The 15,366-nt window shown below is 33.1% G+C and overlaps 1 protein-coding gene across 2 annotated transcripts in view; it reads right to left on the reverse strand.

The window, feature by feature from the left end:
• Window positions 1–8,426: 8,426 nt before the first annotated feature.
• COPS2 (COP9 signalosome subunit 2) overlaps window positions 8,427–15,366 on the reverse strand; it is a 30,750-nt gene continuing 23,810 nt past the window's right edge. For both annotated transcript variants that reach the window (XM_049611685.1, XM_049611684.1), the window contains exons 10-13: window positions 13,299–13,396; window positions 11,871–11,953; window positions 11,288–11,346; window positions 8,427–10,395 (exon numbers count right to left, since the gene is read on the reverse strand). In XM_049611685.1, coding sequence (XP_049467642.1) covers window positions 10,251–10,395; window positions 11,288–11,346; window positions 11,871–11,953; window positions 13,299–13,396 — 385 coding nt within the window. In that variant the 3' untranslated portion in view covers window positions 8,427–10,250. The remainder of the gene's footprint in view (window positions 10,396–11,287; window positions 11,347–11,870; window positions 11,954–13,298; window positions 13,397–15,366) is intronic.

Raw genomic sequence — 15,366 nt, forward strand, 5'->3', positions numbered from 1 at the left:
GCAGTAAGATAAGATAAAGAAATAAGAGATCTAGGGATGTAAGGAAATGCATAAAAATATAATTATTTTCTTGATAATATAATTACATAAAAAACACAGATGAATCAACAGACCAACTATTAATAGAATAAGGTTCATCAAGGCTGATAGATTAAAGAAAATCTGTATGCAAATATCAATATCATTCTTCTACCCCAACAATAACCAACTAGAAAATATTTTAGGAAATAACGTAGCGTAAACTATAAAGATTCAGAAGTTGACATAGCAAAGAATGCTCAAGATCTTTATAGAGAAAAACTAAAGACACTCTTAAATGACATAAAAAGGGACCTATTCAATTCAAGCAGTTCCAATTAAAACTCTACAGGACTTTGGGGGACTTGACAAGGTTATTCCAAAATTGATATAGAAAAATGAAGGTCTACAAAGACTAATTTCAAAATGAGCAGCAAATAGGGTAGGGATTCTCCCGTACTTAAGACATTACTCAGCTCAGTGATAAATATACAAGGTGACACTGGTTAGCAGAACAGTTAGCGGACTGGGAAATTCAGAAATATACCCTTGCATATGTAGAAACCTGGTAGTTGAAAAAGATGGCATCACAAATCAATTAGGAATGATTTAGTAGATGGTACTGGGAAAATTAGCTCATTATACAGAAAAAAATAAAGCTTGATGACTATCTTAAATCATATACCAAAATAAATTCCAAAAAAAAACCTAGATGTAAAGGAGGAAACTGTAAAACTTTATAAAAGAACATTTTTGTGATACTAGTATAAGAAAGGACTTAAGATCCAAAAAATATGGTCAATGAGGGGGGGAATGTATAGATGTAACATCAAAATGAAAGCCAATGAAGGAAACCAGTGACAATGCTTCAGAGTATATCTCCCTGTAGACAAACCTAAAATAAAAGAAAAGGAGTTAATATCTAAGAATATAGAATGACTTCCACAAATCAGTAAGAAATAGGAAGCCAATAACAAGACTATGATGAGTGTAGTCCATAGTATATGAAGAAATGTTCAATCTTATTAGCAATTACAAAAATGTAATTTAAAATCAAGAGTAAAAATAAATAAATAAATAAATAAAATCAAGAGTAAAATGTCATTTTAGAAAGTCAGGTATTATTGAAGGCTGTCAAGGAAAGAAGAAAACCAGAACTCTCATGCACTACGGAGGTGGAAGATAAATGGTACAGCCATTTTGATGAATAATCCAGCAGTACTTGGCAAAATTAAGTGTATTAAGCCCGAAGACCCAATATTTCCAGAAATACGACCCAGAGTAATTTTTGCACAAGTCCATACAAGATAGGTATAAATGTTCATCATGGAATTATTTATGTAGTAAGGATTTGGAAGAAATACAGAGATCTATCACTGGATAAATGAATACGTAAATTATGGTATATGTAAGAGATTGAAAAAACAAAACAGGACTAATGAACTAGATTTGAAAATAACATGGATAAAAGAGAATGAAATTTGTACTATTTATGGAAATTAAAAATAGACACACAAATTATTTTTTTAAATATGCAGATCTAAATAAACACATGGAAAGTAAACTGAAAAGACATGATAGTATACCATATGTCAAAGATTAGGATTTTCTCAATTCTGAATACTTAAGGTTGAAAAGAATCACTGAACTAAATAATTGGGAGTTCATAGAGGTTAAGTGAGAAGGTCTCAATTCAAGGCCAAATGAAGAATGCAGGTCTCCTGTTCTTCAGATCTTTCTACTTTACCATACTCCTCTCTCCTAGGAAGCTGCAAAAGCTATCTTTAAGATGGCAACCTGTCCTAGGGTTCAGGTATTTTGTCCTCAGAAATACAATCCCACTTGTCAATTGTTTCCTGATTTTTGTTTAATTTTGTTAAAATTTGTTTTACTGCAAAAAAGCTTATTTTTATTTTTTTAAGTAGTCTCCATGCCCAACATGGGGCTTGCACTCAGAGTCCTGAGATCAAGAGTCAATGTTCTACCAACTAAGCCAATCAGGTGCCCCACTGATTTTTAATTGTAGAAAAAGGCTACTATAATTCTGAGGTATGATAATCTGTAAATTTAATTATTCTACTTGCTTTATGAATATTCAAGTATATAAGCAAATGTGTACTTTCAGATAAAACAATAATTTCTGGATAATGCATATTTTTGTTCCACAATTTGAGATTACTCAAAATACCAATCTTTAATTGTCACAATGTTGTTTATATTTGAACAAGTTCCTTGGAGACAAATCCTAACATTTTAAGAATTCATGATTTGGGTGACATTAACATGCAGCTATACTGATATCCCAAGATATAATGAAAGTTGATATGCTGAAAGAGCTTTGTTTACATATATAATGAATCCATTCTTCATAAACACTAGAAAGGTTTTGACAGCTTTTGGAGGGACTTAAAATGTTAAATAAAGCCATGGACTTCATACAATTTCATAGTTGATAGGTGTGAAGGAGAAAATTTAAATTAAACGCTTATACACAGTGTGGGAAAGGGGAAAGTGGGTTTTAAATATTTTATAAGGAAGAGACATTTTGTAAGAAGTCTGCTTTTTCTTTTCAAAATTTCCTGTTACCCTGCTTAACATTCAGATATAAAAAAGAATAGATTTTTTTTTTTTTACCTTCAATTCCTAAGAAATAAAGGACAGTGACTGTTTAAAGAAGTTCCTCACTATTCCACAGAAGAGCTGGAACAAACCCCACACTCATTAACATCTCCAAAGACTATCCTGCTAAATCCTAAGGCCCTCTCAGCCCTTATCTTATTTAATCTCTCAGCAACATTCACAGTGGATCACAGTTTTAAAATACCTAGCTTCTGAGGAACCTGGGTTGACCTTCTGACTCTTGATTTCGGCTCAGGTCATGGTCCAAGTGTGGTGGGGTTGAGCCCCGAGTTGGGCTACATGCTGAGCATGGAGCCTGCTTGGGATTCTCTCTCTCTCTCTCTCTCAAATAAAATTAAAATTAAAATTAAAAAAAAATCTAGCTTCTGTGATCTACTGTTTATTTCCAAATTCCTAGTCTACTCTTGTTTCTTTGGCACTCTGTCTCTTTTGCCAAATTAGGTCTCTTTTGCCAAATTAGGCTTTCCCAGTCTTCCCATTTTATTTAATGATATAACTATCTACCAGTTGCTTGGTAAGAAACCTGGGAACTTTGTTCTCTTTCCTTTACAACCCTCAATTCCAAATCATAAGCAAGTCTTGTTGGTCTGTCCTGATTCTGTGCACTTCTTTGCAAATCCTAATCTAAAAGCCTCTATTACCTATCTTCAATGGCTCTTCCTGGTCTCCCTGGCCACACTAATGCCTCATACAATCATTTCTCCACACAATAGCCAGAATTATCTTTTTTTTTTTTTTTTAAGTTTAGAGAGAGCAGAGAGAGAGTGTGTGTGCCCGTGTGCATGCACACACACACACGCACACACACATCCATACACAGTCGAGGAGGGGCAGAGAGGGAGAGAACCCCAAGCAGGTTCCGCACCACCGTTAGCACGGAATCTGATGCAAGGCTCGAACCCAAGAACCATGAGATCATAACCTGAGCTGAAATCAAGAATTGAATGCTCAACTGAGTGAGCCACCCATGCGCCCCACCAGAATAATCATTTAAAATGCTATATCGGTATTTAAATTTCCAATGGTTTCTCATTGTCTTCAGAATAAAATCTCAACGCATTATTGCAAAACATAAAACTACCCATAAACTGGTCCCTGACCACCTCTCCCTTGGGAACATCATACTCTACCTTGTGTGAATTTGAAATTGATATACCCATTTCACCTCTGATGGGCTTAACCTCTGCCCAGATTACTCTTTCCCTAGATCTGGCCAGCTCCTTTGCCTCATTCATGTGTGAAGTCAACTTTCACATATTCAGAGATGCCTCCCCTACCTTCATTTATTGTCTGATAGAATTTTTCTCTATCTAAAAATTGTCTTGTTTCTCTGCCTCTCCCTGTAGCACTAAGCTTAGCACAGGGGTAATTTGTTCCTTATGGTATTCTTCAACTTTAGGACATAGCAAATAGTCCCTAGCACTTATTAGGCACACAAAAAATATCTGTTAAGTGATGGTGAAGGGGTTAGAGAAAGTGTATGTTCCTAGCACTTTCAGATTTCTTTCCTAACTGCCTCTTAGTGATAAAGACAATAAGGAGAAGGGGGAAAAAACCCAAGTTTTAAATATCAATCCTACTCTCCCAATAAGGTACATCTGTTTGCAGTCTACATTTGTTTACAATACAACTCACTTTTGACAGGTCCAAGATAGGTAACTCTTCTTTGATTGAAGGCCACTAACCTATAGAGGATCATTCATAATACAATAAAACTTAAAATAGGGTTCTAGAAAGAAAACTATCAGCTTCCATCCATTACTATAAACATTGAATTGGGACCATAAAGCTATTAAGTAGAACAAAAACACAACTCAAGATAATCAATGCATATATTGCTTATGTAGTTCCTTCCTGGGCCAATTCTATCAACATACCAATTACCACTGCTGTTTTAAATGTAGCTGAAATAGGAAGTAGTTGATCTGCCTCACTCCTTTCCTAGTCCCACAACTTGGAGGACCAAAGGATCTGCAGTGTGCAAAGGGACATTGGTTTTTTACCTTTACTTTGGTACCTTGTCCGCAGGCTTAGCCTAGAAGTTCTTTTGACTTTCAGAAGCTGTCTGACTGCATTTTCATACTTTGAGATTAGGGTTGGCCCATTCCACTAGATTGAAAGTTATACTGGAGACCATTATTTTTGGATACATAATAAATTCACAAGTGCTTTCTTAGACGCTGCAGTTCTTAAAGGGTTCATTTTAAAGCACCATAACAAGGATTTGGAAGAGTACATTTCATCCTCCACTTCCCTTCTTGGCATAATTCCTGCTTAGAAATGTTTAATTTTATCCTGAAGGAGTAATTCCTGAGACATTTGTTTGCAACATGAATTGTTCCAGGATAGATCATTAAACAGGGTTCAGGAGAGGCCAACTCCTCCATGAATGCTTCAAAGCAGGACAAGAAGGTAATCTTAAAAGTGGAAAATATTTAAACCCTGAATTTCAAGCCAAATGGACAAGATTTTCAACACTATTTTCTGAGAAATATTCTTAAAACATTTAAAAGCTATTTCACAGAAGTTTACAGTATTGAATTACTCAACCAAATATAAAGTGTACTGTTTGAAACCACTGTGGTCTGATGGCAAGACTAATATTTACACAGTAAATATTAAGAGGTAGAGTATGTAACTTGTATTACCAATAAAGAATGTGTACTTCCAGTCAAAACTCCTTGATACATAAGTCATAAAGCATCTTGACTCATCCTGCACATAATAGTCGATTCTCAGTGTTAACTTGTGGGACTCCTAATTACAGGTAGACATCTTCTGCCATGCTTCTAAGTAACCTGTTTTCTACCGCCAGTTAGTACAAGCTCGAGGAATTTATGTCATTTTTAATGCTAGTTTTAAAAAGAACACTGAGAAGACTCATAATACAACCAACTATGTAACACGTGGCAAAACCAAATGATTTTGCACTTTCCCTATCATTGCTCTATTTCTTAGTTGACATCTAATTGAAAATTAATTATTTTCAAAGTGTTATTTATAATAGATGCATAAAAACTTAGTACTGTAGTAAACAGATTGGCAAACATTTTAACAAAAATTATTCAGCAGCATTAATATGCCATTAATACTGTAATTAAGCACGCAAAAACTTCTGACTTCATGGGATGATTAAAACTTCTAGATTACTTTTATAATCTCTAAATTCACATAAGATGAATAATGTCCAATAAAACAACTTATCAACTTATTTTAAAATACCCTATTTCAAAAATTAAAAAGCAAAACCTAATTCCTCTAGATCATTTTGTAACTTTGGACACTGACTTCCCTGAGAAACTTCGTCATAACAAAGAAGTTACCGGTACACTGGAAATTCTTTTCATGGCATATACGAGTCAGAAATAAGTGATAAAGTAATGGAAACTGCAGAAAAAAATTTTTACTGTGATGGATTGGGGAATGAGATATTGTATTTCCACCTGTATGTACTCTCACATGTATAAGTGTAAACACACACACACTAGCACTGGCCAGCCGTTAAAGTGGAAATCCTGACCAAGGTTTAAATATCCTAGCCAAGAGGAAACAAAGTTAGCTCTATATAGTAGGATAAATATCTAATAAATTATTTTTTTGCCTATTACAGGGTTTTAAAGTACAGCTGGCATCTACCTCTGATGCCATATGGTTTGATGACACAGGATTTTTAATTATTCCAGCAGGTTTTAAAACAACATGACACTAAAGAAGCAAAACACACATTGGTTTTTTAGAGAACCACACACTGGTTTCCTTTGGGACATTATCTAAGTTAAATCTTTTCAAGATTCAAAAGCAAATTGATACTGAATTGAGAAATATTCAGAATCAGTGATTTAGTCATTTATAGTTGTTTTGTGTGCTTATTATCATAAAACTTAAAATTCTCCAAATGACATTATTATTCTAACTTGTCTCAAAATTCTAAAAGTGAAACCTTTTCAAATCTCATTGACTAATCCATGCTTTTAAGGGCACACACTTGCTAAAAGATACACAGTAAAATTTAATAATCTTGAACCAACAGAACTTGATATATTTGCATTGAAAAAGTTAAGAATCTCTAATGTCCACATTAAAGAAGTTCTTACAAATGAACCACATTTATAATTTTTTCAAAACAGAGAATGCTCTTGGGGGGGGGGGGGACACCTAATACAGACACAATTAGAACCTCCATAAAAAGTTTTTGATTTTGGTCACACAAATGAAGACCAAAGTCCTTGAGCTTCAAGTTCTGAAACCTAACACCCAGAATCTTATTCTATGTACCTAGATAGTATTCTTTAACACTATGAAACTAAACAGCTAAAAGTCAATTCCTTCTGTATTTTGTTAAAATATCTCAGTTCAAAATCATATTTTATAAATCCTATATAATCAATCCCATATAAAGAACGAAACTCTTAGCTTTACTAGTTTTTTAAGTGCAAGTTTCATTTTAAAGATGGAATCAAATGAAAACTTGGGTTTATTTAAAACAATAATAACTAAAATATTTTAAAACAAATTATTTTTAAAAAGCAGCCTTGGTAAAATAAATGGTTTTTGAGTGTCTGAGTCCCCTAAAAAAGTTAAGAAGGAATCTACTGGGCAAATATATTTTATCCTATGCACTAAACTAACAAGTGGTTCTTAGCAACAAAATCTGCTTTGTATGCTGATTAGATACCCTCACCCCCATCCCCATTCCAAAAGAAAAGTTTACTTACCTGTGTTTATTGAGGAATTATAAAGATTAGTGATTAAGAAAGAAAATGAAATACTTAGTACATACAAATCATCTCACCTTAAAAAAAAAAAAAAAGTTATGTTAGGGGTGCCTGGCTGACTCAGTTGGTAGACCATGCAAATCTTGATCTCAAGGGTCATGAGTTCGAACCTCACGTTAGGCATAGAGATTACTTAAAAAAAATAATTTAAGAGCTATAGCAGTGGAAATCCAGTTCTTATAGCAGTTATCTATTCCCCTCAAATAGCAGTCAAAAGTTTGCTGTGGAGTGAGTTTTTCCAGATTTAGGGGTAAAAGAAAAAGGAGATAAACACATTACAATATGATGTAAACTATGTGTTACTATAATTTTCACAGAGGGAAAGATTTAACCAGTAATTTAAAATGCTAAAAATATGCCAATTTATTTGTTAGTTCCCTTAAATTTAGTTATATTTTGATAAGCAATCTCAAAAAAAGATTTCAACTCTTTAAGATGCACAAGAACACAGAACATGTTTAATGGGAAAAAATAAAACGTTTTAAGTTAGTCAGACTGTTAAGGGGTATCAAAAACCTGTGTTCTGAAACAAATGTGGCAATAAAAAAAGAACTAGTATTTCAGGAATATTAAACAAAGCCTATGTGATACATACAATTACATTATATAATTTGTTTTATAGCTTAGCCCAGTTTCCCCCCAAAAAATAAGTGCATGTTTTCTCTCTAGAAACTGGAAGATGCACTACTGCCATGGGGCAAAGATATCACAGGAAAACTGGGCATTGTGAAAGTTGGCATAAAGGTTAAATCGTATCATTCAAATCCTTTAAATTCTAATTCCATCAACTCAGAGTTAAGCAGGGCCTTTTCCCACAGTTATCACATGCATACATATTTGAATACAGGCACAGAAACTTGTCATTTTTATTTGGGTAACAAAGGGTCTCCAAATTATATTGAAAAATAAGTCCTAATTATCATCACTCCTGTAAAAAAAATGTAGCACATTTTTCACAAATGATTTATGTAAAAGAGAAGAAAATACACATAATTTTATAATATCTTAAACTTTTTTATTCCCTACCAGAGACATTTGTCTTTTGTTTTCTTTCAATTTTCTACAATTTCCAAGTTGCACCTGTATTTAATACTGCTTTTATCTGCTAAAGACATTAACTGATTGCTTTCCTATATCTAAGGATTATATAGTTTTAGTATAAATATATATCACATATTTTTGTAAAATTTTGACAAAACCGAATAAGCATGCCTTGTTTTAAGTCCATGCTCTTTCCACTGTTTATAAAATCTGATTTAATGATCAAAAATTCTTGGTTGTCATTCCTCAGTTACAACAGTCTTCCTTCTGAACTGCCACTCACTTCTTTTTACATAATAACAAGCAATAGAAAAACCAAAGAAATTATCTTAATCTTAGTTCTTCCTTTTGACACTATAAAATAATGTGATTTTTTTTTTTTTAAATGAAACAAATACATCCAAAACTCAATACATTCAAATGAGCTGCGTCTCCTTTAAGGTGGTCACCTTGGAAGGCCACAGTTCATTATCCTAACTATGCTACCACTGCTCAAAATACCTTTAAAACTCTTTTGGGATCGCCTTCAAAGCCAGTTACATACTTTCTACTATTTCCTCAAAGACAGATTAATTTTTGGAAACTGTCCAAAGTCATTTGGTGCCAAATGATGGTAACTATAAAAAAAAAAAAAAAAAAAAAAAAAAAAAAAAAAAATCAAGCTTAATACTTTTTGTTTTCTTAAACACTGTGCATCACAAAGTTAACAGTGTGTATGACTTAAATTAGCTCTGAATACAATTCTAAAAGAGCAAAACCCATGAGGTTTTGGGCAATGGTAGGCTGCTGGAATTAGGAAATAATTTTCCAGCATGATCACTATACAGGGTAACATTCATTTAGCTGTCTATGTTCTGGCATATTTGTTTAAAGTGAACATTCTGAGAGTTAGAATTTTTAAAAAGGAATATCATTCTTAGAAAAAAAAAAGAATTTTATTTCTTTAAAGCATCACTGTCAAAGTAAGTACTATGCAAGTGTTTTGTTAGAAACTAGTTCTTACTTTATCAATAAAGACTACTTTAAAAAGCTTGAAAGCAAATAACCGACTTACTTGCTCCCAGGCTTTTAAAAATCATTAACTGAAGATTAAATAATTTGAAATTTCTAAGGTACTAAAAAGCAAAACAAAAACCCCAAATGTAATAAAAACACGTCAAGAACCAAACTACAATTTCTGAGCTGCACTGTTTATTTTGCTGCTTGAAACCTAAGTGACAGTATGCCACCATAATTATGGGGTTTCATCTAAACCTTTACTACACTGCAGGTACAGAAATATACGGACACATTTTTGGAGAATTGACATTTTGCAAAATGCAGCAAACATTTTAATTTATACATGAGAAAAGGAAGTGTTCAAAAGGGTATGCATTTCAAGTTATTGCAGGTTATTTGTGAGAGAATTTCTGCAGGTAAAACATGTTTAAATTTAACCAACAGTAACATGTCAGTGTATTTAAAATCATGACAAAAATCTTCTCTCTGGTCATGTTGCCCATGACAAATTACTATGATGTTGTATGTTTAGGGCAAGATGTCAATACAGCATAAATCCCATGGCATTTTGGTTTTCTTCTGGAGATTAAAGCTGTTTTTCTTGGGATAAATGCAGCAGCAAAACACAAACCAGTTGATCAAAAAAAGCACTTCTGCCATAACTCCAATAATTTTCAGGACACATCAACCGACAGTAGTTTTGCCATTCCCAGTTCTTTTAAGGATTACATCTCTGCACTGTTGCATTAAGTACGTCTGTTAAAAGCTTGTTCTCTGTTAAGCCAGTTTACTGACTACAGCCTGGTTGAGAGAATTTAGCTGGTTGGTCCATTTATCTAGTGCAGTATACCGGGCACCGCCCCTCTTCTGATGATCCAATTCAAGGAGTTGGTTGACTTGATCAATTCGGCCATGAATAGTGCTAGAAATAAATACATAAAAGAAGACATGTCTACAAACCGTTTTCACTAAGTGTATCTTTTGGACTGTTTCATAAAGTATTTATAATATCAATAAACGTAAAAGAAAAAACTGCTGCCTACATTAAATGACTGAATTCAGGATTAGTTATACTATTTGTTACCTTATTAAAATTCTAGACAGAAAGTAGATTTCAGCTACCTTTCATCAGTTACATTAAAAAAACGAATAGGCAGAGACTTACTGATTAATCAATAGCAAATGTAACTTGTAAAGCTTTAAATTACCATACTGCTTTTAAGAAAAATATAATTTCAAAACAATTACATACCACACCTACTTTAAAAACATAAAAAAATACTATTCATTAAAAAATGCTCTAGCTGTATATGGATCATGTGCTGAATAAGAAATCTTTTTCTTTTCTTTTAGATGTTTATTTTGAGAGGGAGAGAGAGAGAGAGAGAGAGAGAGAGAGCGCACACGTGCACGAGTGCGTGCACATGTGCAGGGGAGGGGCAGGGAGAGAGGGAGAAAGAAACCTAAGCAGGCTTGGTGCTGTCAGTGCAGAGCCCGATGCAGGGCTTGAACTCACAAACTGTGAGCATGAGTGTGGCCGAAATCAAAAGTCAGATGCTCAACTGACTGAGCCATCCAGGCGCACCTGAGAAATCTTTCTGAAAACATTTATAGCTTTTTCAGAGATCAAGGGCTTAATATGCTCATTCATTTACAAAAAACCACCATGCATACCTATGTATCTGTTTTAACAGAAAATAATAGCCAGAGGGTGCTTTTCATGAAAACTCAAGAATTTCATTGCTACCTTTGCTCCCATTATTCAAATGTTATGGTCCTAAACATTTTGTGACAAGAAATAGCCAAGTACTTACTTATCCAGTATGCACTGCACCAGCAAGCTCTCCACATCAGCTACATCTATGTTTAACTCCTAAGAAAAAAGACTCATTATAATTCTACTAATTAACTTCTTTAAAGACTTCATGATAATAATTATTTTGATTTTAAATTAACTCCCACCACTTAAAAAGGAGATTTAGTGAAAAGAAAATGTAAAACAAATTCCATTATCACTTCAAAGTATTTCTGAGAAAATAGGTCTGATAAAATTTAACTCTGTAATTTTTCAAGTATATTCCTACCACAATTTTATTGTGGTTGGGTTAACACTACATCAGTCATATACTTTAGCCACTACTCTGTCTTCTACAATGTTCTCTGAGGCTGAAGAAATCTTTAAAAATAACTGTAATGATTCCTTATTTCTCTTTACTGTTAACTCAATTTATGCCAATACAGAAAAATTTATATTAAAAGGAAAGCCCTTAAGTTATGCTGTATTTTAAAAATGTACTATTACAAAATGTTACTAAGAATCATTTTTTAAATGGAAGATAGGTACACTGCATTTATAAACTAAAAATTATAAATATTAAGATTCATGAATATAAGTACCTTAGAAATAAAAGGAATATGTATTCTTGTGTAAGGCTTAATTAATTTTATGAGCACTTGTGTTCTGATGTTTCGCAAAAGCTCTGAAAGAAAAGACAAAAATGAAAATAATAAACTTGTATTTAATAGTCTGTATGTATATCTTCATGAAACATTATGCACTTCTAAATCACATTAATTAACTATATCATTTATCTTCTCAAAATACGTCTTTCTGCCTGACAAGAACATAAGGTATTTGGGTTTTTTTGTTTTCTTTTAAGTAAGTTCTATGCCCAATACCGGGCTCAAACTCATCACCCTGAGATCAAGAGCAACATGCTCTACCGAATGAGCCAGCCAGGCACACCAGACATAAGGTATTTGGATCTAAAAATATTTGGATCCGATAAATGCACAATAAGATTAGAGACTACTTTCCCCGTTTTTTCTCATTCCCACCTCCCCGATTTTGTTTATGTTGTGATGCTATCTAAAATATTCTCTTGCCTTCTAATACTCCACACTGCTCATCATTTCCTCTATAGTTAACATATTTTTCAAGAAGCTCTGATTCATGCCAGCCAAGTCCTTTATTTTATGCTCTCTCAAAATCTACGGTATTATATTTTATAAAATGATCTTCTCCAGTTTCTTCACAGACAAGTGTCTTTAAAAAACAAACAAACAGACTGGAGTTCATGCACAAGGCTTCTAAACTTTTCTATATCCACCGAGTGTAGTATCATTCTAGCTTCATACAAGAACTTTTAAAATTCTGTCCGAATGAAAGAGAAAGGAAGGTGGGGAAAAGAGAACATTACTTCCAAAGTATTCTTCGGATTTTCCTGATGCATCTGGAATTTAAGTATTTGAATGAGTTGTTCCAAATGGTCATTTAAAAACCCTCAAATAGCTCCAAAACAGGTGGAAACACTGGAGGTACAAAAGAGGCCCCAGAACAAGGAATGATTTTTGTCTTTGTTAATCCAACAGAAAAAAAAATCTCATACACTTACTTGTACAATATTAGCCTACCCTTCAAAGTAAATGCATCAAGGCCATCAACCATAGAGGACTATGTTTAAAAGCTTTTGTTACTTGTTGAAAACAAATCCTAAGAATTAACTTTGATACTAAGTATCAGTAATAAACATGCAATAATATCTAAATTAGAATAAAAAGATAAAAGGGACAGCCACCTTAAGTGAAATGGACATCACATGAGAACTTGATTATGTTATTCAATAGCATGAAACTGGTGAATGATTTCTTTTAAATAGCTTTATAATTTTAAATAATATCCTATTCTATGACAGCATTTAGAAGCATTTCTATACTTGACAATACATAGAAGAAAACTGGTTTGATTCCATGCCTTTCCATTAAGAAGTCCTGTTTGACAGTGGCACAGAAGGTAACTGAATTCACTTAGCAGAAAGAATATACCTTCAATGTGTTCCCTAATGAAAGGATCATCCATAATGTTGCTGTGATTTGTTTTCAGAATCTTCTCAAATTCAGTGATGTCATTATTCTGATAGGCACTAACAGAAAAAGAAAGGTATAAATCTTGTCAAACATGAGGAAGTCATGTATTAAATCATATTATCCAAAGAGCCTGCTTCTTGATTTTTATATGCAAAAATCTAAATTACGTTACAGTTTCTGCCATAGAAATCAGAGTTAAACACACACACATCCTTCTGCAAACAAAATGAATTTCTTTTTTAACGCTTTTGGTTTTATAAAAGAAAGATTAAATAAACCTTTTAGGGTCATATACTATATTTATATATAGTTCATTAAAGTCTTCTCAAAATCTTAGCACTGTTAAAAACCGACAAGTTTAATAATTGTTTAATGCTTGATACTTTCAAATTAAATTGTGCATTTAGCATTTAATCCCTAAGAAACCAGGTCAGCATACAACGGTATGGAGGAGTCCGATCTTGTCTTTGAAATAAGACAGTATATCCTCTCTGAAGATTATTCAGAAACGCAGCTTCCTAATTTTTATCTTCTAGAAAGCTACCAGCAACTACTAAAACTTCGCAAAGGGAACATCTGATTCTTAATTTTCTCTAGCCTTAAAGTTCCACTGAGTTATACAGCAGAAACGTCAGCGGCAGGTAATTAGCACCAAATGGGACACGCACACTAAAGAAGAGTGATGGACCCTGCTGCAGAAGGCCAAAGGCTGATTTATGTTCATAATTCTCTGAGGTGTCTAGCATCTACTCTTAAATTAATTCTGTAGGGCACTACGGGGATTGCTAAAGGTGCTGAGAAGGAAGAAGCCAACCTTCTGGATATGGCACCACTGTCTGCTTTATATGTAAGACATATCATCAGCCATTCTGCACGCCCTCTGCTGTGCTTCCATCTGGTGGGTCGCAATGTAACTTCATGTAAGGGGCAGGTGACTCAAGTGCTTCAACAGGAATTATTTTCCTCTAGTCTGCTGGCAACTGACTAGGAAGATAAAATTAGGAAGCATTACTTTCTCACCTACCCCAAATACATTATTGTAATATGCTATAGGAGGATATATTCAAGTTGTGAAACACTTGCACATGTGCATATTTTAACTAAGAGACATTGTTCCATTGTTTAAGTGACTTAAAAAAAAATCTTATACAAAGTGTGGGACACACCACAGGCCACTTGTTTGGGTCAAAATTTTCCATTAAAATAAGTTTTTGAGTTCCAATATAGAGGTTATATTAATACAGAGGAATATGTTGTATGATATAGTAAACATAAATATTGCTTATTTTTTAAAGGTCTGATAATTAAGACCTTTAATCCATTTAAATGTATTTAATCAATTTAATTTAGATGAAATATTAACGTCTAGGGCAAAACTCTTCCTCAATATTTCTTTAAGGGTTTTAAAAGCTTAAACTGTTGTTTAGCAACTTAACTTAAAAACATTTTTCTGAAGTATTATGAAGTGAATCTCTAACCAAATCATGTTGATGGAATAAACCATCTGAAATAAAGATGGAGAAATCTCCTTTCATAACTAATATCAACTTAATTCAACAAATATGTATTAAAATAGACTAAATAAACAATAAAAAAGAAATTTATTTTTTGATGTTGCAATTTAGAGTTCTTATCTCCTAACTATTCCTAGTCCCCTTAAAAGAAAAATAAAATCATTCTTATTTTTTATCGTTAAAATTAAAGTTTCTTTAAATAAACCTGGTAATTTATAAAACTCATAGCCAAACAAAGTAAATGAGGACATTTTACATAGGAACTTAGACAATATCATGTAATAAGCTATTTTCTCCAAGTATATAAAATTTATATATGGGTGACTCATAATTTATAGTCTAACAGTACTTTTAAATCAAAAAAGACTATTGAAAGAGTATCTGATCACTTAAGTTATCCACATACATATGCAAAAAAGCCCACCCTACCCTACATCCTAATCATAATCTTCCTGCTTTGGTAAACTCAGTTGCACAATCTAAACAAAAGACTTGATGAAACCTAGGCTCCA

Source organism: Panthera uncia (assembly GCF_023721935.1).
Source record: "Panthera uncia isolate 11264 chromosome B3 unlocalized genomic scaffold, Puncia_PCG_1.0 HiC_scaffold_1, whole genome shotgun sequence".
Lineage (NCBI taxonomy): Eukaryota > Metazoa > Chordata > Mammalia > Carnivora > Felidae > Panthera > Panthera uncia.